Source organism: Neopsephotus bourkii, unplaced genomic scaffold (genome assembly GCF_033783945.1).
Source record: "Neopsephotus bourkii isolate Nb327-2 ecotype Australia unplaced genomic scaffold, CSIRO-AGI_Nbou_v1 NB_942, whole genome shotgun sequence".
In the NCBI taxonomy this organism is placed as follows: Eukaryota; Metazoa; Chordata; class Aves; order Psittaciformes; family Psittacidae; genus Neopsephotus; species Neopsephotus bourkii.
The window spans coordinates 63,871-91,521 of NW_026901436.1; the positions used below are offsets into that span (position 1 = coordinate 63,871).

At 41.1% G+C, this 27,651-nt stretch overlaps 1 protein-coding gene across 1 annotated transcript in view; it reads right to left on the reverse strand.

Annotated features, from left to right (window-relative positions):
- SUSD5 (sushi domain containing 5) overlaps positions 1-26,441 on the reverse strand; it is a 36,586-nt gene extending 10,145 nt beyond the window's left edge. Inside the window, exons 1-4 of the mRNA XM_061358435.1 lie at positions 26,201-26,441; positions 17,962-18,139; positions 7,124-7,242; positions 377-565 (exon numbers count right to left, since the gene is read on the reverse strand). Of these exons, the coding sequence (XP_061214419.1) occupies positions 377-565; positions 7,124-7,242; positions 17,962-18,139; positions 26,201-26,426 (712 nt within the window). The 5' untranslated portion in view covers positions 26,427-26,441. The remainder of the gene's footprint in view (positions 1-376; positions 566-7,123; positions 7,243-17,961; positions 18,140-26,200) is intronic.
- Between the last annotated feature and the right edge of the window lie 1,210 nt (positions 26,442-27,651).

Here is a 27,651-nt window from a genome sequence, read left to right on the forward strand (position 1 = left end):
TGCTAACGCTGGGATAAGACTCAGTGAATCCCTGAAATGGGGTTAGCAGATGCAGATAAAATAAATATGGCATAAAAAATCTGATTGTTATTTTTTTTATACTTTCAGTGGCTCCTGCTACCCAGAAAAAAAGAACTTTATGCACATGTGAGTATGACTACATTATTCTCTCCTGTGGTTTACTAGAGATGTCTGCCAGCAGGGCTGGAAGAGCCCTGTTGAGCCAGTTAAGACATTGATGCTGCAGTCACCAAGAGCTTCACTGGGGCTTAATGTGCCCAGGAGAGGCACACCTGTATGCCTGAAACCATCTCTGCTGGGTGGATGGGAGGCTGTGACCTCCTGGAGGGATGCTGCATGTGCTGGGTGAGCTTACCTTTAACACAGGCCTGAACCTGCCCGTACCACTCCCCGCAGCTATTGCAGAGCAGCGTGAACGCCGTCTCCTTGTTGCCCATGATGTACCCCTGGGCGCAAACATACAGCAGCTCGTCCCCCATTTCAAAGCCAGTGTGGCCATGCAGGATGGTGTGGGGGAAGGATGGTGGGTCCCCGCAGGGCTTGTCTGGAAGGTAAAAAGAAATGAGATTGTACAGACCTTGCAAAAGTCGTTAAATGCAGTGCTAACAGCGGTGCTGAAAGAGTTACACCAAGGACAAACTTATGCGTGTCCACGGAACTCATACATCTCATCTGATTCATGCCCTCATCCCCCTTCATAACTGTTTTCAGCTGTAATTGTGTAGTGATAACTGTGATGTTAGTGATGTGTAACTGCAATGCACCTAGAGGGCCTTTGTTTCCAGCAAGTTAGCTCAGGATGTTAAGGTACAGCTGTCTTCTCTGCTTGCTTCTACAAAGGCTAAAAAAGGCTTGGGTATGCTGGGACTGGAAAGCAAAAGTTTGGACACAAGTCATTTTTCTTAACTGCAGAATTGCTTATGGAGTTGTTTATGGAAGTGTTTAAGGCTGGCACTTTAATGCAAGCAGGCAGAGGCTCAGCAATGACCCAGCCTCCCGTCACAGAAAGGAAAGTTCAGGTGGTCACCAGCCAGTTTTCAGACTATTCCTTCTAGGCTTTCACAAAATGAAAGGTTTCTTCCCTGATGCTCAAATTCCCCCAATTTTAGGTTAGAGACACCCTAGAATAAATGGTGACGTGTGCTCTTCAACAACACCCAGAGGTAACACAGCTCTGCTCTCTGTGAGAAGATGAAGAGCTAAATATTTCAGGGTATAAAATCTAATGAGGTGTTTGATAATATTTATGCTGATAGCACTAAAAGCCAGGAAGCCAAAATTGCTATGAACAATAACAACTGATCTGGGTTTTTTGTTGCATGAAAGAATTGCAGAGAGGAGGCAGACAGAAAACTGCTAAGCCCAGTGTAAACTGGATTTTATCTCTTTTTTCAGGTTTGAACAATCTTGGCTATTGTTAAAAAGGTGGGTCAAGATCTAAAGAACCTCTAAGCACTAGGGTTTCTCTTCACTTAAAGGTCTTTCTCTCTTAGAGGTGCTTTTCAAGAGGTGTTTGTCATGCCCCCCTTTCCTCCAGATTTTTTACGGTCTCTTTTGCAATAGACATCTCTTGGTTACAAAAAAACCAAAACAAGAAAACCTGTAACACAAGAACACAATTTTACTTAAAAACCCAATGGATGAAGTGTGCAGTGTTAGTACAAATAAACACTTCTGTATTCTTTCTCAAATCTGATTTTCCCCAGTGGTTCTAGAGCCCTTATTGACTGTGGAAGAAAAACCAACCACTCCACTTGCCAAAGTAACTGAAGATTCCAACCCTGCTTCTGTCCAGATACAGAACAACCAAAAGTGAAAAGGCTAATAGGTAATAGCTCAGGAGTTCTCATAATTACACGGGATAGGAAAACTTAGGTCTGTGTTCTAGCATTGATCTTTCCTGTTGAAACAGTTGGCCTTGTTACAAAAACCTATTTACTTCCTTGGCTAAGCAACTATTATGTTCCTTGGAAAGACTTTTGCTTGGAAGCTGAAAAAATGATCTCCAAGAGCATGCTCCTAAACATGCAGAAGGAGAAACGTCTTCAGAGAGCACCCGTGCTACTTTGCTAAAGTCTGCTTTTAAGACAGCATCAGCACAAGATGTTAGAAACAACATTTCCATTGACACCAGTTCATGTCCAGGGTTTTCCATGGGCAGTAGTTTTGACAGTAAAGCTTTTTTCCAGTCTACTCACTGCAAAAGCTCAGGCTTTCCTGCTTTTGCCCCAGGGACACTCTGCAAGATTCTTGTGAGCCCCGGCTGCAGCTTTTCCCATCATCTACTCACTTCAGACCCAGGCATAGGTAGATCCATGTTTATTTGGAAATACGATGTATTTACGTTGCCGGTTGTTTGCCTTGTAGTGCAATGAAAATCCTACGATAAACATCCCTGCTCTGTGAAAGTCCTTTTGGATCAGGCTTTTGGAAATTGTCTGCTAGGTCTTGCTGACCACTTCTCAGCCAGGTATGCTGAAAAACATCTGCCACTAATTGAAAGGATACGCTACCAAAGTCAAAGCTTTGAAGTGTGTTCTCCGTAATGTACACATACATATATATACTGTCTAACACCTTCAGAAGTTAGTGGGAGTTATGCACACACACACACTGACAGAAAAAACAAGCTCTTGAGGCTACACAAAGCTCAGTTTATGTACAGTCGTACGGAGGCTTGGCATTCAAGGAAGTGAGGAGCAGTTAGCAGCTAATGCCTTTCCTGTGAACTGGTGGGATGAATACAGATTGATGGGGATGAAAGGAGTGAAAAAATACTGCTTCATAGTAGAGCATACTTCATTTATGTAGCTGCAACCATCAGTACAAATGGAAGCCATGTATCTGCTCTGAGGGAAGTCTTGATCCCAAAGCTGCATAGGATAATTATACATCAGAGGGTTTCTTATCTGCAAAGCCTTGCTTCTTAATCATATGGCCAGATGAAGCAGAACAGAACCGTTAAATTAGTTAAGAATGGCAAACACTTTCAGAAAGAGCATTGTAACCTACCAGGAAAGAAGAAAGCTGAAGGGAGCTTTACTGTAAAAGCTAGCAAGAGATGTGGTAACAGAGAATTATGAGATACTGAAAGAGAGATCTGACTAATGTGTGGATAGATAGAAAGAAAAGCAGAGATTTCAAAGGTGTTAATGGGTGGACACTCTGTGGAGGACTTTTGACTCTCTCATATGAGACTTTGTTAGGTCTCATCATTGCTGTAGAGCATGTTGAGTGACAGCTTGGACAAACAGAAGTGAAAGCTGGTACCCTGCAAAGACATACTGAAGTTCCTGCATCCATTTTGCTGCTGTCCTCATCTGTGTAAGATGTAAAGGAATTTTCTGGGCTGCAGCATCTTATGGCTCCTTGTCCTGCTGCAGCCTCAGTTGCTATGACAGTTCCTGCTCAGCCTTTTGCCAGACCTGTTCTTTCTGGTACAGGTACAGCAGTAACACTGGGACAGCAGCTCATCAAACTGAGCCACTCCTGTGGTCAGGCTTCAGGATTTGGTCTGCAGCCTTTGTACTGGGAGCTGGCAAAGCATCGGCTTGTTTGGAGCAACAGCCTCTGCTCAGTGCTTTCTTCCCTTACTGCTGAAAAAGGCAAACTGAAATACATACATAAGCCATCAAAGTGATGGGTGGCTGGAGCCAGCAGTCATTTAACAAAGTCTGATTTGCATTTACGCTCTACACACTACAACTCACTGCCTGTTTAGTTTTTCTATGGTGGCAGCAAATCAAAGCCTTATGGAACTGAGATCTTACTTGTTGCCTGTAAATATCAGTGGGTCACTGAAAGAAAGAACCAGGAGAATGTGGGAGCTATTAACAAAGAGATCTTTCCTTTGTTGCATTTAAAAAGCAATAGAAGAAAGGGAACCAAGAGGATTATACACATATGAAGTTGAATGGCTTGTGGTCCTACAAAAAAAAGAAGATTCATAGGGAAAATTCCAACTTTCTGTTTTTCTTGCTTTATCTCTTTTATACCTCAGGGCATTTTCTTATGAGCTTTGATAGAAAATAAATACACACTCTGTGTGCCAGATCTGACTTACTTGGTGATACTCAATTTTCAGAATAGGCAGAATCTGATGTATTTTTAGGTATTTTTTTGCACTCAAGGCTAAGAGAGAAGCTTTCTGATCTCAGCAGATCCTGGGCTGCTGGAGAATTGTCTTCCTGACCCTGATGTCTGCATAGAACAGTTGTTTACAAGAAACTAAGAAGACAAATGTCTCTGGACTGCGAAACCCATGGCTATACTCACAGCATTCATGAAACATTGCAGCTACATCTTTCCCTGTCAAACATAACTCTCACTACCAATTCCCTGTCAAACATAACTAATAGCATCAAAGACTTCTGTGATTCATCTGTGGGTTCAGAACAAAATCCATTCCAGAAGCACAAAAAAAGGTATCTGCCTCTCTTTGGGATTCTTACTTGTAAAAGCCTGATTCTGTAAGCACACCCAGAGCTTTTGCTAGCATCTGACCAATGTCCTGGCTATTGAGGCATACCAAGGTGTATGCTTATGCAATTCGGCTGAACACATTAATGCACTAAATGTTAATTGATTAAAGATTAATTACAAATCAAGGCCTAAGAAGGCAGTTCAAGACGCCTTTCGCACAACTCTAAGAACTAGCTGTTCAAGACAGAATTGAGAAGAGCTGCTATCATCAGCTCAGTTTCTGAAGAAGACTGATGTGTCTGGCCTCAATGTGCCTGTTTGTCTGAGCCTTTGGCTGATCTTAGCCAAGTCTGGCCAAGGCAAAGCTGCTGAGTGCTTGCTCATTTTGATGATTTAAAAGAGGAAAGAGCCCCAGCAAGGCATCTTTTCCATTGGGGTGGGCATAAGTAGGACTCAGCCCTTACCCCTCCCCAAAAGCAGAGCTGGCTAGACAGGCAGCGTTGCACACGAATGGACAAAGCAGCATATTCGTAGCTTTAAGGCAGCCATGCCCAGACCCAGCAAGGAGCTGAGAGTGCCCTGAAGGCAGGAAGATGATGGGTGGAGGGTAAGAAATACTGGAGAAGGAACTAGATCAGTTTCATATAGGACTGCAGATTATTGGTTGGATGAATATGGAAGAAATGAAAGGGATTGCTGTTACTGTGAATGGGGACAGAGGTCTCAGTATAAGGAACCTGGGATTTATCACGTTCGGCAGGGCAAGCCATCTTGCTGTTTGTACTTGATTTCAATACACAGGTCTTAACACTAATATATTACTGTGTTATAATTGAATTTGTATCAGTTTAAAGCAATGTCCATTTTTCTAAAAGAAAAAAGCATACTGGAGAGGTTTCAAGTAAGAAACCACTCACTGATCATAACTTAGACATGTAGCTATCAGCCTCATGTAGAGAACAGCAAAGCAAATGTGCTGTCCGAGGCTGTGATGCAGAGTTTGCTGCTTCTTACTGAATACTTCCCAAAACTACAAGCTGCATCCCTGAGGTGGAGGGTGTTCTCTCAGTCAGCTGCTTTGTGCTGGCTTGTGTTCCTGTGTATTACACTTGCAGGTTAAAGCTATTTCCCTCCTGGATTTCGCTCTTTTCATACCTGCTACAATCTAGGCTTTGCCACACAACTTTGCTTTAGCCTTTCTATTCAAACATCAATGATGCATCCACAGTTTTTTAAATCAGAGGGCACCTTATTGTCATCAGAAATGTTTCAGTGTGTGAGGACTGTTTGGGGAGAGCATTGGCATGATCATCTCATTCTGTCATATCAGGAAACTCCCTGCCTTGTACAAAATAAGTTGTTCAAAATGGTCTCTCCTTTGCGAATGATCCAAATTTTCCCCTGCCACAAGCAGTATCCAAATGCAAAGGGCAAAGACAATTCCTTTCCCAAGATCCAGCATCTACGTGTAAGCTCAGACGCAGCAGGTGGGGACAGAAAGGGGAGCACAAGGGCACAACGGGACAATAGTGGCCAGAGCAATGATTTCAGCATCTCACAGCTGTCCCACCCACTGCAAGGTTCTTCTTGAGGGGGGGGATGATGACAAAAGAGAGATTCGAAGGAAGACAATGAGAGAGTTCTGCAGATGTTTACAGGGAGCTGCTCCTACATGTGAGGAGCTGCATGGAAGGAAACACAACGATGCTTGTGTGACAGCACTAGCAACGGGGTGATGGAGCTGGCATCGCTCATAGCAGCACGGAGCCTGGAGCTGATAGCACGAGGTTTACTTTAGAGGATGGTCAAACCCTGACATTTTGGAATGGCTGGGTGCACATCAAATAATGCATCACCTCTGCCACATTTCACTTAAATCATATTTTCATTCCTGCTGCTGCCACTGACTACCAAAGGCCATCCTGTGTGGTGAACTTACTGTTTCTCAGTAAATGTCATCTGCTTGCCCCTGCTTTCCTTGAAAACTAGATATGAAACTTTACTGCCAACAGCAATGTATTTCAGGGGTTCCCAAACTTTTTTACACAATCCTGCCTACCAGCAGCAATTTACTTTTGGCCTTGAGAATCCATCTTTGCTTGCGGATTCTGGCATTTGAATATCGAAATGTTTAAGCATCAGCATAAATTGGAAATAACTTGGTTTTCAGACTCATCCGTGACATACCAGAGTCCCCTGTGGGCTGGTCCACACTTGTTGACAGAAAAAAACCCAAACCAAACCCAAACTGAAATGAAGGCAATGAAGTTATTTTTATATAAATGTTGTATACTGATAGGTATGCAACAGTGTGGTGTTTTGCAGTTGAGAGTCAGCTGAGCTACGTTCATTTACGTGCTCAGTATGGGAGATGCTTCAGACATCTCTGTTACATTGGTGCCAGATATATTCCTTTCTATAAAGTTCTGTGAACACCAAAATGGGTTCTTCCAGATCAGTAGTGCTGTTTGAACTTGCTAACTGCAGCAAAGACAAATGATAATGCAATTTGTTTTCTGCAACCAATGTCTTTGCAGCAGTTGGCTCACTTAGTGGGTGACTATAAAGATTTATTCCTTAACATTCTCTCTTTGCTTCTCAGCAGTAGAAAAATCTAAGGCAAAATCTGTTGCAAGACAGCAATGACTGTGCATTATTTCAATAGTATATCAGTGCTGACCTTCATCCTTTACACAAAAAGCATCATAATGGTCATTCACAAAGGGATCGGTTTCAATTTTAACATCAATGGCTTTCACGCTCTGCTGTTTGCTGCTCGTCTTTCTGCATATAATTGTCCTAAAATAAAGAAGAAGAAGAAAAAAAAGTAATCAGAAATCTTCTGGAGCTGTACATGCAGGTGACATTTGGAGATCTTTTATCACAGTAGTCAGGCTTCTGCCTCAGCTGAACTGTTTAAGAGTTGTCACAAAAGGCATGAGTGTGGGAAGAGCTATGAAAAACACTAAAGGAAAATTAGAAGTAATTTAAAAAACATCTGCTGAAGATCAGTTCAAGGCATAGGAAGCAATAAAGTGTGTTTATCTTATCATATTCTATGATTCTATATTCTCTAATACTTCTAAGCATCAGATGAAGTCCCAGAGTATTTTAGGTCGCATTCTGCTCTCACATTCCAGCAATACAAATTGCCACCAATGGCACCTGGATAAAAATGAATAAAAACCTAAAGGTTTGATCCAAAAGATTATAAATCATTAGCATTTTACATCAAAAGACCATTAAGTTTGCATATGGAACTGCTCAAAAGCTAACACACGCAAGCTCAGAGAATTCATCTTGAGTTCTTGGAAGAAAAACTGCTTATTTTTTTTGACAGTAATTTCCAACCTTTGTGTAAACCCCATTACTCCTGGTTTGGTGCTCAGCAATACCTAATCCATCCTGCTGCCCTTTGTAGGCTTGAACAAAGGTAATAGATCTCTATTTCATTTTACAACTCCATAGACGCTAAAAGTGAAGGAAGCAATTCGTAATTATGTCTTCTCTCAGCTGTGCTGGCTGCTTAAACCTAACAAATAGAAGACAGATTGTTGTAGAAAACACTGCTTTTACTGTTACACTGAAGGTTACAAAGGCTGGGAAAGCAAATTTAGCCCAAATTTTTGCAGCTGGATATTAACGGTGTGGGGGTTTATTTTTTGTGGACAGCAGGTTTGTAGAAGCATTGCAGGGTCAGCTATTCTGGTGAAAGCAAGACAAAAATGCTTTCTACAGAGGAATCCTTCCAGTGGAAGAAATCTATCATTGTGCATTGTGCAATGGCTGAGGTAATTTTGCTGTCAGTTCCACACTCAGTTTGGGGAATAAAATCAGTGTTGCCCATTCACTGACCGTGGAAAAGATCCAGTGGAAGCCCAGTATTTGATCATGTACTTAAATACTGTGTCACAACTGATTTACACAAGTGGGCTGAATTATGACTGTACAGACCATCTTCCTTCTGGCATGTGTTAACATTTGAACAGTTAAATACACAACTTTCATGTTCTTTTAGTGTAAACAAACAAAAGCAACATGAAACAAGCCATATGATGGTGGTCGCACGTATGTGCCAGAATGGTTCCTACCACGCTTCTGCTCTGGCAAACAACATGATGACATCCCCTACTGAAAGCTCCTTTATGATTTCAAATCATAAGTTTCTTTTGTAAGGAAAACACCCCTTGATTTTTTTTTGGGGGGGGCTGATTGTTTGAAGAACAGTATTGTCCATACAGGTTTAAAATTAAGTCCTTTCAGAATTTAATGCGTTTAAAGCCTGAGTCCTCTAAGTCAGTAGTAATCAGGCACCTGGACAAAAGTGACTTGATTCAATCAGTTCAGATGAAGGGGAGAATCAGGCCATCAAGTACAAAGTTTTGTATGTATTCTCATGTCATTGCACTAGGTCTCACAGGGCCAAAGTGAATGAAACAGCTTTGCCTCCTTTCAAAAAGTTACTAACCAACTTTAACCTTGCCAGTTACTCACTTAGGCACTTGGATCAGTTATGCCTTGCAGCACTGGGTAGACACATAACTGACAGGTCTTCAAGGCTCATACCTTTCGTCTGTATGTACTGAAGACTTCAGTCTCTTTTAAGAAACAAACACTAACAGAGATTGTTGCCATCATGTACTTCTGGTCTCTGAAAATCAGCCCGCATTCCCTCCTGTGCTCAATCAAGGGAGCCACATCTGAAACTCTTACCATGAATTTTCTGATTTGTAATTCAAATTTCAACACAATTTATTTTGCTTCTCTCCAAAGCACTGTCATTTCTGTATCATTTCTTCAGTAGGCTAAAAAAGTTATCTGGGGGTGATATATCTTTACTATAGTCAGGTCATCTCCAAAACAGGATACGTAGCTCACATGTATGATTGTGTATCTGAAAAGCAAGTTTTTCTTACTTTTTTATCCCAAGTATTGCAAGTTTGTAATTGATGGGATATACTGATTAGTGTATTAATTTTAAGAGCATTTTTTAGCTGCTATCCAATGAGACCAAACTTGCATAGAAGCATAGAATAGTTAGGGTTGAAAAGGACCTTACGATCATCCAGTTCCAACCCCCTGCCAAACATAGGTTTGTCTTACATACAATTTTATCCTTACACATAAATAAAGGCTGTAAATGACATTGTTTTAAAATGTATTTCTCACTAAACCAAGTCTCCTGTGATGAGAGAAATCATGTCTTCTAAAATAATAGAAAAAATACAGTCTGTTTAATGTCTCTCATTCCTCCTTTTTGCCAGTGTTTTCCTACTACAAGCTCAGTCTTGCAAGCTTTAAACATCTTCAGGAAGCTGTTATTACTGCTGCTGAAAGGAGCTTCAAGAGTGCTCAGCATTTCTGAGTAGTGGGTGTAAGCATCAGACCTGCAATGGCACTGGCATAGGAATAATCTCTTTGCAGTCACTAGCACTCCAGGTATGACTCAAAATATACAATAGTAGTCTCTTTTCTTTGAGTTGGGGGGGGGAGTGGGTATGATTTACCCTAATCCTATAGCGCTAGGTTTTTGTCTGTAATTACAGACTAAATACATAGGTACAGCTTTGTCTCAGTTCTAAAACATAGGTTCTGATGCTTTTAAGTTTCTTACATTTTTCATCTGAGGACTGGAAAAAGGCTATCAGTTCAGAATTCAACATCTTTGAACATTTCTTCAGCAGCAATGTTGCCATGCTGAAATAAGAAACAAAACACCTGCTCTTTCTAGCACCCTCCTGAGTGTTTGGGGAAATACATTGCCTGGTTTGTTTCTTTCCTATCCTGAATAGTTGCACTGGGGTATGCATCACAGTTATTCCTGTTATGGTTGCTTTCATGTAATAATTGAACTTAAACAGACTTGCTCATTACTCAGCAAACATTGTGTTGCTTAGAGCAACGTAATGCATGATTTTGTACCCTGTATTTAAGAAACGGATGCAATTTCATTTTTTCTTCTAAGGAGATCTCTCATGGAAGTAGACATGCTCAGAAGAACCATACCGAGTTCAGACTGTTGGCCATCCATAATAATCCTCTATATTTAATACGCATCTGCATGAAACATGAAACGTCTATGCATCCCGGAAAATGACTCTTCACAATCTCAGTGTAGAAATCAGACTAACTATCGCTACAGACTGTGTAAGTACCATATACTATCATTAAGGCAAAAATATAGTGGGGTAAGAAGGGGTTTTAGTGGTGTTGGCAACAGCCACTGCTTTCTGATGGAAAGGGGGAGAGTGTCTGATGGTGTCTCCTTTGGTTCCTTGAAAAGCCAAGGCAAAAAGTACTGAGAATCTTCTCAGTCCACTGCCACCCAGCCTAAGAGAACAACCTGCTCCATGATGCCTCCTCTCATGTGAGTAAACACAGAACCTCAGCTTAATTCCTGCCGTATGATATGATTCATCCAGCTAAGAACAATTAACAGTCCTTCTGTACCTACCCCAAAAGAAAGATCAAAGGTTGGCTATACTGATCATTGTTTTCCTGTACCCTGGCTCACGTATTGCATTGCTCGTGTTCACACACGATGAGCAAAGGTAATACATAGCGCAAGAAGGTACGAACCAGACTTCCCAGGAGCCTTCAGCTTACTCTTGCACTGGTTAAATTGTTTCTAATATATTATGTAACCAATGAGTAATAGGTAAATTTTGCACTTGTAATTCTTCCGTTCAAAGGAGGAAATAGCAGAAAAGCTGGCAGGAATGGCAGTTATTTCACAATATACCATAATATGTCATTATGTAATATATATTATTAAATATATCATAATGATACATCAAGCCATGGTAATGACCTAATTTTATATATTGCATATGTGCATGTATCATAAAGATATATACACTAAACACACCATATATATATATATAAATCATAATTTTCTTTTTGGTAGTATCCACTGGTACTTCTACTTTCTAAAATAATTATATAGCAATTTTATAATACTTGTAAACTTTTCTGCAAACCCAAGTTAAAACATATGGAGTTGACAGCTGAGTTTATGTGACATGGTGTGATCCATCAGCACAGAAACCAGTATGTGGGACTGGGATGTTTAGTTGCCACTACTTTATCTGCCAGTTCATCGTAAGTTTTGTAGTCTGAGTCAATAAATACACTGAGTCAGAGTGGTCTTATGACATTTATTCATAGCAGTATTAACTTGCATATGAATATATTCAACTCAGAACATCATCAACAATGTGTTAGCTGAGGCACTGTGAAAGTCTGGTTCACAACATAATATAACAAACCTTCCCCTAGTTAGAAAGGTAAAAGCTTCATCACTTTTCTTAGTCACAATAAATCTTTAGCATCCTGTGCTGATTTTTTTCCTGGGTCAACTTTACCACTTGTGTTTCAGTAACTAGGTAGGAGAAAAAGAAAGCAGGAGTCTGGAAGCCAAACGAGAGGATTTTTATTCTTAGTCTTTCCCTTCTATAGTCTGGGAAACTGCAAATTATAAAGCTGGCTCTGATGAGGAAAAACATATAAATGACATGTTCACAATCACCAAAGGGAAGAAAATTTCCCTGAAAAGTCATGAAGGGGAGCACAGGTGAGCTTTGGAAAGTCCATTGACTGGGAACTATAGAGGCTAATTTTGGCTGGATGTGACCCAAAGAAAGCAGCTGCTAAGTGTGACATGAAGACATTCCAACAGCAATACTGCCACTGGAAATGTCAAAAGGAGGTCTTACCAAGGCAGAACCAATATCCTTTAGAGTCTTAAAAATATACACCAAAATGCAGCCTTTTGTGCTTAAAATTTTACATATGACTACTGAAATAGTAAGGCCTCTGTTCATTAAATAAATATGTCCCATTCATGCAGATTTTCATACTGTAGCCTAGTATGGAAGATTTTATATAGCCATCTTACTATAATACTGCTGTGTACATATAATTTGAGCATTCTTAGTTCATGTAGAGGAGAATCGTGTTGCTTCCTGGCCTGGACTAGTTGGGTGCTCAAAGACATGTCAAGTGTCACTAGAAAGTTGGTTTTACCCAGTTTCGTTTTATGGGCTCCAGTTTAATTTATGGCTTTCATCAGAGATGTTACTGATTAGTTACCAAGGGCTTAATAAAACCCCCAAAATACTTGCTGAATGCTATTAGTTTACAAAGAAACTCAATTCTTAGACAAAAGGCTTTCAGATAGGACAAAACATTAGAGAGATTCTTTAAAAGGACAAAATATGTGGAGTTCTTTTGACAGTTAGAAAATAAACCTCATTAGAACTAAGTGGCAAGTTAAAATCCTGGCGTTAGTCACTCGTTTGCATGTGCTAAGAGAAAGTCTTTCTTAACCCCTTTCTGTCTTCATTCTGTGAGGCTAAACAAAGTGATCACCTTCAGTCATTGCTGATGAGAGAGGAGCTTTCTTGGACTGATCCTAGTCTGAACTCATACCTTCTGAGCTTGGATGCCCAGAATTACATTGTACTGGTGCAGGAGGTGTCTCATCAGTGCCTTGTTCAAGTCCTTCAGTACTGCCCCTCTCTCCTGGAGGAGCTGCTGGATGTCTGCCTTTTCCAACTGAACTGCTAGTTTAAGGAAGAAATTCCTATTAGTATATACAATACTTCATATATGATTATTCCTGTTAGTATATATAATACTTCATATAATACTGTTACATTGAACCCCGTTCTGTTATTCCATCTTTGAAGTCAGGCTTACCTTCCTGTTCAATACTGTGGTTTTCCTTGGTCTTAACAAGGAGTTCTAGCATTAACTGATCTCACTAGCATACCCCTACCTTTTGTGCCAAAGTTTGCCAAAGTTTTGCTAAAGCCCTCAAAGTTTGTTAAAAAACCCTCTTCCAGTAAAAATACAATTTGAAAGTATGAGTCCCAGCTAAGAAATGGCTACTCTACAGTTTACAGATGGTCTTTTGGGTGCTTGTCCTAGAAAATACATCAGAAACGTATTTTCAGTTCTTGGGTTTTGTGTTTCACAAGGGCCATGGCTGTCATACTTTGCCCATGCTGTCTTCCCAGGTTGTGTCAAGACAAGATTCACATCCCCTGCAAATCTGATGCAAAGTGGCTTGTGTCCACATTGCTCAGTGGTATCATTCCTTGGAGCAAACTGGCCATGTCTGTACAGTAAATTTAAGGTTCTTGACTGACCTTCATGTAGAAACCCATATTCCTGAAACACTTTGGGGTTTTTTCTGTATGAGACTTTCTGCAACGATTGACAGGAACCAGTGAGAAGGCAGAGTCATCTTCTAGCAGGGCATGACACTGTGTGGGCTGTGGGACCGGAGTTTGTGATGTGAAAGCATTTCGGAGTGCAAGACCTCCTCAGACATTTTCATAAGCCATTTTAGCATTTTGAATTGGACCACATCCTGTTAGCTGTGTCTGGATTTTTCTCTTGAAGGGAATTAATTGACTTGCCTCATACACATGTCTGGGAGCAAATTCATATGCATTATCATCAGGCAGCAGACCACAGCCTTGATATAAAACAGAGAACTCGCCAAACTGACATATCATTAGGACTGCTTCTCTGCAAGTAAGCAAGTGGGCCTGTTATAGCATGTACACCTGGACAGACTTCATGGGGGCCACAGATCCAAGGGTTTGCACACACAGATGAGAGGACTGGCAAGGGTTAGTGACTTGGATTGTTGTTTCCTTGGATTTTCCTTGGATTCATTCCTTGGATATTTCTGTTTTCTTTCCCAAGAAATGTGCTGTTATTACCCTACTGCCAGGTGCTTGGCAAGTCCCACGCAGTAGGCAGAAAAAGAAATAGGTAGTCTTGTGAGATGTCATTTCTGAGTCTTATTATTACATTTCCCACTGGTGTCATCTGCAGTGAGGGCCTCGTTGTGTTTGACACTGTAGGAGCATTCAATAGGATTCAGTGCAAAACCTAAAGAACTAACAAAAGGAAGGAAAAATAAAGATGAAGTAATTTTCCTAGCAGCAAACATCTGGTCTGTGGTCAGCCAAGAAAGGAACTCCAGTCTTCTGACTCCCACAGCAAGGCTTATTCTAGCTGACTGCTTGCTTACTCCAGAGTTATCCCCTCCGAAATAAATCCTCCAGGGACTGGGTAGGAACCAGCCCAGGGCAATTTCATACAAAGGAATGGGTTGACAGCCCTGCAGGAGATCTATCACAGAACAGAAAGGCTATGAAGAGTTTCAAGCCCCTTAAGGAAGGGATACATGACTTCATTCTTTTGTAGACAAATAAGCAGTGGGAAAAAGCATTTCAGTCCTAGGAAAGTGATGGGGATTCGTAAATATGCTATGAATATCTCAATGCAAGCTGTTGATTACAGTTGTTGATTACAATTTCTAAAACAAATAGCTGCTTTCTAACATTCTGTGCACAGAATATTAAATCATATGAAAAATTGGGTCATGTTCATTTTGCAAATCTCAAAACCCCCAGAAATGAACAGAAGACCCTATGAGATCTGCTGCCCAGTGCCGGAGGACTTGACACAAGGTTTCCCAGTACAATATCTGAATTCAAAAGATAGCAGAGAACTCTGCCACCTTTTTTCATTTAGATTCTGGCAAATCTCTTGCTGGTTTGACTGACTCACTTGTCTGACATGCAAATAAGTCCTAAGAATGTGATTTTTAGTATAAATAGCTATTAGGGCTCATCTGACAAGCGAGACCTGCCATTAATGACACTTCATTTCCTGGAATGTAACAATGAGTTATGCTTTATAAGTTACACGTCAGGACTGACTTGTAAATGGTGTTCTTCTGGGCTGCTGGAAGAAGTTATCCCATATCCTCTTACCCCTATTGACTTGTCAGTGGCTCTTCTTTACAAGTTCCCAAGCCCTTGGACCTGTCAGCAACCTCCTGTACAAACAGCCCTGAACCTTGCATTGGGTTGGTCTGAACAACTGGAAGTGGAAGGCAAAGCCCTTATGCCTGTGAAAGAGGTTCTGTCCCAGGCTGCTCAAACCACAAACCCACCCAGTTTATTGTCTCTTTGGATTGGCTAGCAGGGTTCTATTTATTTAAGCAATTTCCATCCTACTGAATCATATTTGTTGAGACCTGATGCTTGGGGTAGCCCAGTTCGCAGGGACTGAAATAAGTTAGAGAGGTCAACATGAGCATCCCACCAGCAGATTGCTGTCTGCTTCCACCAGCACCACTCTCTGCAGGATGATGCTTTTTAACACCCTAACTATTAGCTGTGTGCCCACCCTGTTCAATTCTAACTTAAAACAGAGAAGAGATGAGCACCTCTGCCAGCTAAGGAGGCAACACTCACTGCAGTGGGTCAGTAAGAAGTATGTTGGAGTGAGCTGGGCAACACAACATCATTGGATCCAACAGAGGATGTCCCATTATAACCTCAAAATCTTTGCATACTTACAAATAGACCCATATTTACATACAAGTCATCAGAAATTTGACAGTCACCCAAACTGGGCTGGTTCTTCAGAACAGATTCTCTTCTTTGCCCATACAAGAGGTATAGCCCAGAGAGCAGGCGGTATAAACATGATCACACTGACTGTCCAACTGAGGCACAGTGATGTGTCAGGAGAAACTCTCATGGGCTTCCAGGCCCTAATTTGGCTGTAAAAATAATAATAATGACAAAACAGCCAACAGTGATGGATGTATTTACTATAAGTGGGATTGTATTTATTCACTAGAACCATAAAATAGCCATCAGAAGTGAACAAATCACTGACTTGTGCTGGAAAATTGATCCAGGGGTAAAAAAGCCCTTCCGTCTCTGCTAGAGCTCTTGTTCCGTTTTAAGTCTTATGTCAGCAAATCTGCAACACTGTAATGAATTCGCTCACATAACTTGTTTGTGTTTACTTCTACTGCCAATGTCTAATCCATTTTTCCTCAGGGGAAAGATTAAGATACTTTCCAGGCATCAAACAAATAAACCAAACTGCATTCTTCCTGAAATTAGGAACTCCTTTTATCATGTTCCCTCCTATTCATCTCCTTTCTGATGTACACGGTCCAAGAGGATATGGGGGAATACTAGACTAAAGCTCTGTGATCTGCACTGGATGCCAGTCAGCCGCTGGGAAGAACCCAAGGTTTTAGATTCAACCTGAACAGTCCTAAACAGTTTTGGACCTGGCAGACGTGGGGAGGTCACTCCTCACTGGAAGATGTGGAGGTTCATCAATATAAATAACACCAAGTGTGCCCAGGAAGAGTCCTTTGGCTTGGGAATAATTTTCAGTACTTCTGTATCTTTCTGAGCTTGACTTCTCTGCAACTGGCTTAGGGAAAAACAGGCTTAGGGTTTAGATCACCAATCTTACACCCTGAGGGATTCCTGGTTTGGTTTAATGACCAAAGGTACGTACAAATACATGTTCAAATATAGTTTTGAAATATAGAAATAGTTTTTCACCTGGGATAACAAAAAAAAAGGATCTCTGAAACTTGTTGGGTTTGCTTGGTGGTGTTTAAATATCATCTTTCATTAACAGCAGCAATTTTCTGTCCTTTGGAAACTTTATCACTAAAAATATGTGAACAACAATGCTTGCTTAAATAACTGATAACTGCCACAAAATCCAATCATACAGTAAAGTTCAGGAACTTGGAAAGAGTGTCTTGGTAAAACAAAACCTTATCACCATTGAACATGGACAGAGATTAGATATTGCCCTCTAACTCATGGGAACTTGGTACAGCATCTCAAGGGGAAGAAAGGCTGTGGCTGGTAAGCCTTCTGAAGAAAAAAATCCAAGAGAGAAGGGTATTCAGATCTACTCATGCTTCTTCTGGGCAATTCCTGTATGGTCCCAGCTTCAGTGACACAAGACATTCCTGCCAAACCTCAGCTCCTCCATTTGCTGTTTGTTTCATTTTTCATTTAATTTCCTGTGGTTTGGTCTCTTTCTTTGTCAAATCTGAAGCCTATCAATGTGTTCCTGACGTGTGCTATGAAGACTTCAACTTTGGAGGAGACGAGCACCTCAACTGATAGAGTTCAGCACATTGAGTGACAGTATCAGTTCCCTGGTGAGCTTCCTCCACAACCTTTCTACCACATGTGCGTTATCATAGCCAAGTACATCTAAAGTCATACCTATCTGAACATGCCTATTGTCTGGTCAGACATGTGTAAATGCCTGTGACAGATACATGGTTTCCATGAGAAGTGCAGTCTGCTGAGCTTCTTATGGAGTAGGAAGTAACTGAGTCAGTGGGGGCACTGACACTAACTCCAGCACTGTGCCCTTCAGCCTGCAAGCTCCTTTACGGCTCAGCACCCCACTGCAGGCCAGGTGAAAAGGAACCACAACAACATAATTCAGACAGAAAGAGAATGAGAAAATTGCTTTAGATGTGGGAAACGTGTGAGAGACTGATACATATTTGTGTCCCTGCAATATTAGCTGTACAAAATGGATTCTGGGGAGAGAGTGGCTTATTTAGCTCTATGGCATGGTGCTTGAACAGTCAGTGTTCAATGTTCTTAGTGAAGGAGGGCTCAGGAGGGGTTAGGCTGTTGTCCTTACCCAGCAGAGCCACCGTCGAGCCATCCCGTGGAGCAGCCAGCGAAAGAACAGTCCAGAACAGCCCTTTTCAGTTCTTCTGCAGTTGCTAAGCGAGCATTCAGGTCAACGCAAGCTTTCTTGGCTTCAGCTAAATCCAGACCCTGAGAGTTGTTCTTGGACTCAAGTGCAAACACTTTCCCTGCAGCACCAAGAAAGGACATGTCATGGCATTGTACCCATCTCATATTCAACAGAAGTATTGCAGATTATTACCAAATGAAGCTTTTTGGCTTTTTACTGAGTTCATTTTAATGAGCATCCTACTTCTTGGAATGAATGATTTTATCAAGACTGTGTAAGTACCTTTGTCTTAACTTTTCTCTTGGTTTTGTTCAACAGGAGAGCAACTATCGCTAAGCCCCTATACATTCCTATCTCATGTGAGAAATTAGTCTTGCCTCTATAGGTCTGTGCTCAAGATCTGGAGAGAGAAAGCATGGCACTACCTCATATGCACACTTATAGTCAAAACCAGAACCTCTCCTTTAGGCTATAACCCTGGAATTCATTACTAAGCATTTTACAGTTACATTTCTAACAACTACATCTATGAATTAAGTACAAATCTAAAAGGCAGTATTGCAATGCAGGCTTCCATGTCAGAAACAGATTGATACCTATTCTCTAAAATCTAAATGATGTAATTCTATGGCAACTTGTGCCTAAATGACACCGCAAAGACCCTTTGTTTTCATATCTTTCTGGAAAGACAGATTTTCTTTTTTTTCTTAATGGAAGTCTTTTTTGAATGAGGAGGAGAACATACGTACCAAAACTCTTTCTTGTGTTACTTGTATTTTTAGTTCAGTTTATTTTACTTTAACACTGAAAGCTGTAAGGGTGAAAGTCGGAGGTTTTGGCAAACGGGAACAGGGCAGTTGGGGTTTTGGCAATGAAGCTTGAGAAGTTATTGGGTTGTGGAATAAACACATTAGCTAGATGTCTTCAGAAAAGGAAATACATCAAGTTTACAGTGCTGATGCTTAAATGGCTGTATCTTCTTTCTGAAGATAGCATCCCTCAGAATACCTTCCAAATTGCAAAGGTACAGATTGAGGCTGCTTGCAGGTGCAGGAAGACAACTTTTAAACACTGTTCTGTCAGTAAATGCCTGGAAACACTTATGTCTTGTTTCAAAAGTAGATTAGTGGTAGTGGGTATATGAATGCATAGCTTCCAGCACATAGCAAGTGTTAACTATGTAGCTAACTTTACACTCATAGGATATATTGACCAGTATCATGAATCCCTCAGACTGATTCAGCTTGATTCTGTACCAAGTGTCACTCCTACCACATATTATTACAACAAATTAATAAATCTGAATCGAATCCTAAATACAGGGAACTGACACAGCTCTGTCCCTGACAGCTTTCTGCTCCCACCTGTGCACAGTTTAACCCACTTGAACGATCACAGTCCTTACTGTGAAGTTCTTTTAAGTTAACATGTCATTTGCATTTACATTATCTGCTTAACACAGATTGGTCCTGAAGATTCCTACTTCAGTGGGAATTCCGTGCCATACTGTAGGAAGTTGTCCTGGCTTGGACAGATAGCAATTTAAATAAGCATTCAAGCAGTGATGAGAAGGAACAGAAATCCAGAGTGAATTTCTCAGGGAGTTAACAGTAGCTGAACAAGGAATTGCAACCCAGAAGCACAGATGGGTGCCCTGACCACAGGACTACATTGTCTCTTGATTCTCAACGATAAATAAAACCACAAACTGTAAGTAGGACAGGAGAGTTTACATAGAGCAGTTAGAAAAAAGCAAGCCTCTAAAGTCCCGAGTACCAAAATAGCAGGATTCTTTGCAAAATGTCCTAAATAATGCATGTGCAACTAACAAAGGCTGCTGTTTCCAAATCAATGAATAGATGGAGTAAAGTACTCATGGTGTAGGCAGAAAGATAATACAAGCAGAAATATGATGCTTTTAAACAACCATTCTTAAGTTATGGAACAACTTCTGTTTGTGAAGGTAAGCAGGGATGCAGGGTAATCCTTTACTGAGGCTTTGTCATATAAAAACTTGTCCACACGTTCCACATTTCACCATTTGACTGTCAGGATTGAGATGCATCATCAAAAAGATACAGGGCAAGTTTGTGTAGCATCTGACTTTGATCATAAATGTTACCTTGACATGGCAGTAACCCTGATTTTCCACCTATCAGTATTTCAGAGAGAAGGCTGTAAAAAAAGGAAAATCCTTAATGATTGAGTTCCATCTAGATAGAAGAAATTAAGGTAATCGTTTAGTGTTTGTACTAGTAAATAACAATTACATTTTTAGGAGATTTTAGCTAGCCAGGAGTGAGATTGAGATTCCTTAACTACTGTTCTGTGTTTGCCAGCACTTAAGATAAATTACTTTTCTACTAGAAACGACAAAGATACTGATTCAAAACAGAGTTTTGTCCTTCAAAACGATATCTGGGATGTCCACATTATGTAGACATATGGGTTTTAGGGTAAGCTAGGAAGGACTAGGAAGGACTGGGAAAATTACAGTGGACTGCTTTATAGGAAATTCTGGTTAGCCAGAAGCGGATGATGAAGGCTGACCTGCTTACCAGAGCAACCTGAGAATCTTCTTCAAAGCTTTAGATGCTCAGTGGCTATCTGCCCAGTTTTAAGCTGTGTCATCCGGTGTTGCCTCGTTTCTTACTTAGAATCAGTTCACTTACTGGACACTTGACCAGCGGAATAGCTGGATCCCTGTATCCTGAGCTGTGTCACATTACAGAGCGGCATTTACAGGGAGAAAATAAAGGAGACATGCTAGCACAGTAAAAGGAAGAACATATAAGTACATCAAACTAGGAAATCCCCTTAAATAAATAGGACTGTAACACTGGAACTGAATCTGCATCGTACAGTGGCATGGCTAACATGCTTGAGGTATTAATGTACTGAATTTTTCTCACTTCCTATCACAAAAGTGCTGTCATTTTCAATCTGGAGATCTAAGGATCTTTGTTAAATATTTGTGTAATTTTTATTACTGCTAGTTCTAATGAAAGGGTTTAAAAATATATCACATACTTGATATCACAGTCATTTTGGGTACTAGCTCTTTCCAGCACATTATGCCCTTTCTCTCTAGCACATTATGGCAGTGTGGAGTAGTTGAAATCAGTTTTCACTGTGAGATAGCATCAAGAAATGTATTGTCATTCTGTTTTAAATATGCAGTTTTAAATAGGAGACTGTTCCATATTTCTGTAAGGCACAGGAGGAAGGATCATGTCTTTGTACTTATTTGTGTGAAGAACATAGTATGCCTTTGGTTGTGGTACCTTTAAAAAGCCACCATGTTTGAGCTCACTTCCAACTCTCTCCCTTCCTTTTTATCCCATAACATGTTTCCCATAATGTGAGGATGGGGCAGGTGCTGTGGAAATTTGTTCCCAAAATGCACTTTTCTGAAGCCTTCTTAAATAAAGCCAGTCCCTTTGGTTTCAAGATCAAGCTAAAAATCCATGCAAAGAGAGACATCTTGAGCTCAGCAGGTTCAGAATGAAAAGTGTCTTGGTTATAGTAAGTTTCTTCAGGTTTCCCTTTGAAAACAGTAGAAAAGTTTTAACTTCCATGGTAAGACATAAATGGTGAAACACAGTTCTTCCAGCTGTTAATTAACAGCTGGATTCATAGCTCTGAAGAGAAATGCACGCTTGAAATGAGTCTTTCTTTAATAAGTAGCCTGTATTATATCTCTGGCCTCTACCACCACCTGATCACTATTATTACAAGATATTTATTCTATTTTTATAAATATATATTTTAAATACTTCTATTATTGTTTGGCACTAAAACTTTGTAATAACGTCCTAGGTGAACACAGCTTTTGCTTAACCCCAGTTTATTCTGATTGAAAACATAGAAGCACAGACCTCAGGGCTTTTATCACCTTGTTTAATTCCTGCATAACCAGGCTGTAGATTTCCCCCAGTAATTCCACCACTGAGTCCAAAACCTCACAGTTGAACTAGAGCGTGTCTTTTCAAAAGGCATCCAGTCATGATTCAATGACTCCAAGTAGCGGAGAATTTACAGCATGCTTTGTAGCAACTGTTCCAATGGTTCATGACTTTCACTCCGCCTTACTTCCAGTTTCAAATCCTGCAAAACTCAGCTTCTAACAACTGGACCTTTTGAGACCAAAGAGCTTTCCACTATCAGATACATGGAAACGCAAAAAAGGGACTCGTCAAGAATGAAAGCAGTGCAAGCCCTGTTTGTTCATACTTTCAGGAGTCTTAGTGGAATTAGCAGAATTTTCTCTGTTACCAAGACAACAGAATTTGGCTGATTTATTCTACTACAGTAACAGATACAACAAGAAATTCTCCTGCAGCATCCAGGCACTGTTCAAAGCTCACTGAAATGAGTTCAAAGTTCTTCATGTCTTTGTCAGGATTTGCATCATGCTTGAAGAGACAGAAAACTGCATAGCCAAATACACTTTGACATAGAAATGTCTCCACAAGTAATAGAGAATGAAAGCACTTTAAAAGGCACGGCCATTGTGCTGGTCTCATGACATGATACTAGATCAAAGTACAGAACCTGATCAGTTCTATCTGAACTGATAGATAATAAATGTGGTGAAAGATGGGCAAATGAGGAGCCTAATTTATTTTTACTTAAATGTTAAAAACTTCCAGTTGAGGAAAAAGAGAGCAGAGGAAGGGCAGCTCACTCCTGTGCTTCAAGAGCAATATAATCTTCATTTCAATGGCTGTGTGTATCAAAAGCCTTGATTGTAATAGTAATTTCCAGTAAATCTGTACAATTACAAGCAGGGATTCGGATAATTACCAGTTCTGCTGCTCATTCATGAATGTGGAGTTTATTGCTGTGAGAGACTAAAGTAATGGTGTCATATTTGATTCAAAGTACTGAAAATATCATCAGGAAAACAGCAAAACTGGGAGGTGACCTTTTAGCTCCTCCTCAGCTAAATGCAGGTTGACCTTAAACTTTAGTTTTACTTCATGCTTTAGGATCAGGTAGTTGGGATTGCTTACATGTTTGGTTTTGCATCATAAAAGAATACATGCTATTTGCAGGTGGGAGCCTCCAGTCCTTACACACCTGCTGCTCAAATGCAAGTGTCCAGACAGGAGAAGTACACTTTTTTCTTCTTCCTTACCAGAAAAGGTGCAAAGCAAGCTAAAGGAAAGAGTATAGTAGGATTTTTTGCTTATCTTTGACATCAGACATGTTTGGTTCTAGCTCAGAAGTATGTACCTCAGATCCTCACCTAATTGTGCCTAGCTTTCTGCATTCAGGAGCCTTCCGTTTGCAACCTCTGCAGTCACTCTATATGGTCACTACCAGTTGACTCCCTTGATCTGTACATCTACCATAGAGCCCAAATTCAGGCAACCGACCAACTGCACTTTGGAACAACGAGTGAAGTTTGCAATTAGCACATTTATTCAAATCAAGAGTGTCTTAATAAGGCAGATAAAGGGCTATCATTCTCTCCTGACATGCTAAGTCTCAGAGCAAGTACTCTGCAGAAGCATGTGGTTCACACTTATGGGTATTTTATTAGCAGCTGTGAAAAGACAAAAGAGTGAGTCAAAAGTGCAAGAAGGAAGCAGATGATTCTTCTGTAGGACACAAGAAGCTGCATCCTTGTTCTCCTATTCCAGTGCAAATGCAAAGGATTTAAAAAGCCTGCATTTGCATGGGTGTAATTGAGACCCATCACGATAACCTGTATTATCCTCCAGTAACTGCACTAACACTAATGGCACCCCATGGTATGTCAGAGCAAGAACAAGCCCTTGAGAAGCCTTCTGTCCATCTGACCCCAACCTAAATAGCTATAAGCAAGCACATTTCAATGGTAAAAAACCTGAAAAATGAAACAAAGCCACCTTTTATTTCGGTGTTTACCTTGGTTGGTCTTTACTTACGTTGATCTTTCTGGAGTCTGTGTGCACTACAGCAGTATGTGCATTAGTATGTGGCAAATACTAGGCAAAAGAGATCAATTAAGCTTTGAGGCTTTACATCTTCACTGGACCTTGATGGTCTGCAGTTTAATTGCCTGCTCTCTGTCATTATTTGTGTGTGAGATGATAATAAAGCTAAGTCTTCCTTAGGGATATACGCTGCAATCAGCTTCAGAGGTTTGCCTCTAACAGGGGCCAGTCTGAATTTCACAGGGTTTTTATGAGGTGAATTCAAAACCCCTTCAGCACATTGCAAAAAAGCCACTTAATTTCAGTTAAAACTAACAAATACACACATACATGTGTCACCCAGGATGGTCCTTTGGCACTTAAGATTTGTATGTATCAGAGTAGCACAATTGTCTTTTCACCTACAACTTGAGCAAAGGAGAAGGTGGTTTCCTGTCTGGATCAGGTCAGAATCTGTTCTAAAAGAACACATTAGCCCTGTTTCATACTCTCAGATCTTAAACATGTAAAGTACACATAGTGGGAAATTTTGAAGTTCACATAATGTTCTCTTCTGTATCAATGTGTAATAAGCCAGGTAGTTTATAGGACAGTGTTACAGCTGTCTGCTGGAATATTAATCTTAGGAAAACACACTGAAGAGCACGTTAATGAGGACTTGCACATTTTTCACATTGATACTTAAATGAAAATGGAAAACACACTATTATAGTGAGGATCTACAACTGTAATATACTTCAGAGATTCTAACCCTTGCTTATAATCCCTGAACCATTCAATATGAACAAACTGTTGAATGACAACTAAAAACTGTCATGAACTCCGACATAAGGCAATCTCCAACATACTTTTTCCCTTTCTCTTTTAGGGGATGGCTGTTTAGGAGCCAAGAATATACCATTAATCCTATAGAAGCAATACAGATTGGTCTGTGCTCTTGAAAAGGTAAGGGAATTCTTCAGATGTAACATTATTAGCAAGAGAAATTACTTATTCCTGTCCTGTCCCTACCTGTGTTCAGTGGAGAGCACTCCTTCATGGGTATGCATTGCTTTTTAGTTCATTTCAGAGGCATTTTGCTAGGGAAGGAGGATTTCCTAAGAGCAGAGTCATAGTTTTGCCTCCTGCAACACAGGACAGTTGCCTGACCCATTCATTTCGCTTTATTCTTAATGAAAAGCAATTTTCTCCACATTTACAAGACAGGGTTCTGTTTTATAATGGGTATTTTAAGCAAGGTGGTAGCAACATACAGGCGAGATTCACTTTCCCCCTTTCCTTTGCCATACTTTCTCATCAGCTGACATAAATTTAGGTTAAAGAGGAAAAAAAGAGGGCATTACATTGCCCCATAATGTTTAAGATCTCTGGACTAATGCAGCAGGCACAGACGGTAAAGGATTAGTGCGTTGAAGTAAAAACACCCTGAGACCAGGCATAAATCTATCGCAGCTGTGAGAGTGGAGAAGAAGTGGCCATTCAGCATTGCTCTCCCAGGGAAAAACACAGTTGTCTCAAAGAGAAGCTGTGTTTTTGCTGAGGCAAGTTGGTCATCATTACTACAGCCTCAATGATTAAAAGGCTACTGGAAACTTGCAGCTATTCAGGATTATTGTCAAGGCTAAGGTCCCGTTTCAGAGTAACCGGTAGCTGGTGCTTCAACCACATCCATGTCCTGATCGCATCCCTCGGCAGTGGAGTGCAGATGAAACTCATGTGCAGAAAGGTGAGCAGTCACCTTCAGCGTGCGTGGTACTGAGCACAAAAGGCTACAAAAGCCCTTCACTTTTTGTCTTCCCTCCTCAAGTACCTGCCTGTATAAATCGATGTTGGGGGGCATCTGAAGCGGGCAGATAGGGAAGTGCTTTGGGGAAAACATACTTTTAATTATAAAGAGAGCTCTCCTAAAACATAGCTGAGTCTTCTAATTTGTGTTCTGGCTTTGCCCCATTATTCTTATTTCCTCTGGAAAAGTTCACTCTCCTGTCGTTTTGTTGTAATAAAATAATCTTATCCTTCTGGGATCTTATTTCCTTTCTCTGCTTAACCCCAGGGTATTTGCAGAGTCTTGAAATGCTCTGAATCAGACATTTCCTAACCCAAACTTGGGCGTGTATTTAAGTTTCTTATGAAAAAAAAAAAAAAGAAGTTTGGGTTTGTTGGTTTGGGGTTTTTTTCTATGCAATAACACGTTTCAACAGACAGCTCTCATTCCAGCCACAGCAACCCCAGCCCGCACTGAATGGGGAACTCACCATCAGCCTGAACAGAGATGATCTGAAGGATGAAGAAGGCAGATCCCACGCCCTGGAGAAAGGTGAGAGAGAAGCTCTGAGAGCCTGAAGCCATTGCCCTGCTTGCGGAGCCCTCAGCCGCAGGAGGTTGGCTGCCAAAGCTTTTCCTCTCTCCTCCTCTGCACTTTCGCAGCGGGGTCTGCGGTGATGATTCCAAGGAGCACTTTCCCTCGGCAGGAGCCTGCATCTTGGGTGTGCGCTGAAGGCGGGAGGGGTGGAAAAAGAAAGAGGGAGGGAGAGAGGAATCCTTGGCTTGGCTGATGTGAAGGGGAGGGGAAGGTTGGGGGGGGGGGGCAGGTCCAGACAGCAGGGTTTGGGGAGAGGCTTTATCCAGCCTAGTCTGCAGGGCAGTGCATGCAGAGAGCTGGTGTGAAAAGTCACATCGCCCTGTTAGTGAATACCTAATGGAGCACGGTGTGAGCAATGTAAAAGGCAGGAGGGAGTGAAGAGGGGCTGGGGGGGAAGGACAGGAAACCTCTGGCTGAGAGAAGGGCAACTAGGTAGCTGATGCTGGTACATGGTGAGTTTGTGGGTTTAGCTGTGCGTCTCTGGAGGGATGGGTTCAGATGTGGGGAGTGTTTTCTCTCTACAACATGAATCAGGCAGTGCTGCTGCTGAGGGCTGTAGGTCAGGGCTCCTGCGGTGAGAGTCTTCAGGTAAAGGGGACAAATGGCATGGGACCATGGTATCTGAGCCTCCCTGAAGATCAGGATTGGGATGGGATAATCCTGCTGTTTCAGATCCCAGGTTCAGGATGGGTATAAGGAGCTGGAGGTTGAAATGGGAGTCTGTCAGCTCGTCTCTGTCAACACTCCTGGACAAGCTGAATGGTGCTGGTCAAATCTGAACGCTCTGAAAGCAGCTGATGAAAGGAGTTTCCAACTCCCACTAGCACTTAACAGCACTGACATCTGTCCCTTGTTCTCATTCATCCTATATTTGTCCCAACGCAACTCAAAACAAACCCCCAGAATAAGAGGAAACATCCCGGTAGTGATGCCAGGGTTTATTTCGCTGAATAAATAAACGGAATAGTTTTGTGTTGCTGTTGGAACGGAGCAGGACCCAGCAATGCTGTTTGCATGTTCCCATCCGATTCTGCTTTTATTTCAGCTTCTTAACATTTTTTCCCTTCGAAATTTGAAGCTGGGGATAAAAAGAAAAAAAAAGGAATAAAAATGCTAAATCTGCTCGAAATCCTGAGCCACCAGAACAGGAGTGAGGAGCTGACCCTCCTCACTGCACATGACAAGGTGCTGGTAGGCAGCTGCAGGCATCTTCTGATAAGAATGGACCTGCCCAGTGTTGGTTTCAGCCTGACTGAAGCTCAGGAACTTCTGTATCTGATGCTGAAAGAAGCAAGTAACACCACAGTACTAGAAGCTTTAGAAATACTTGTTTGACTAATTTGG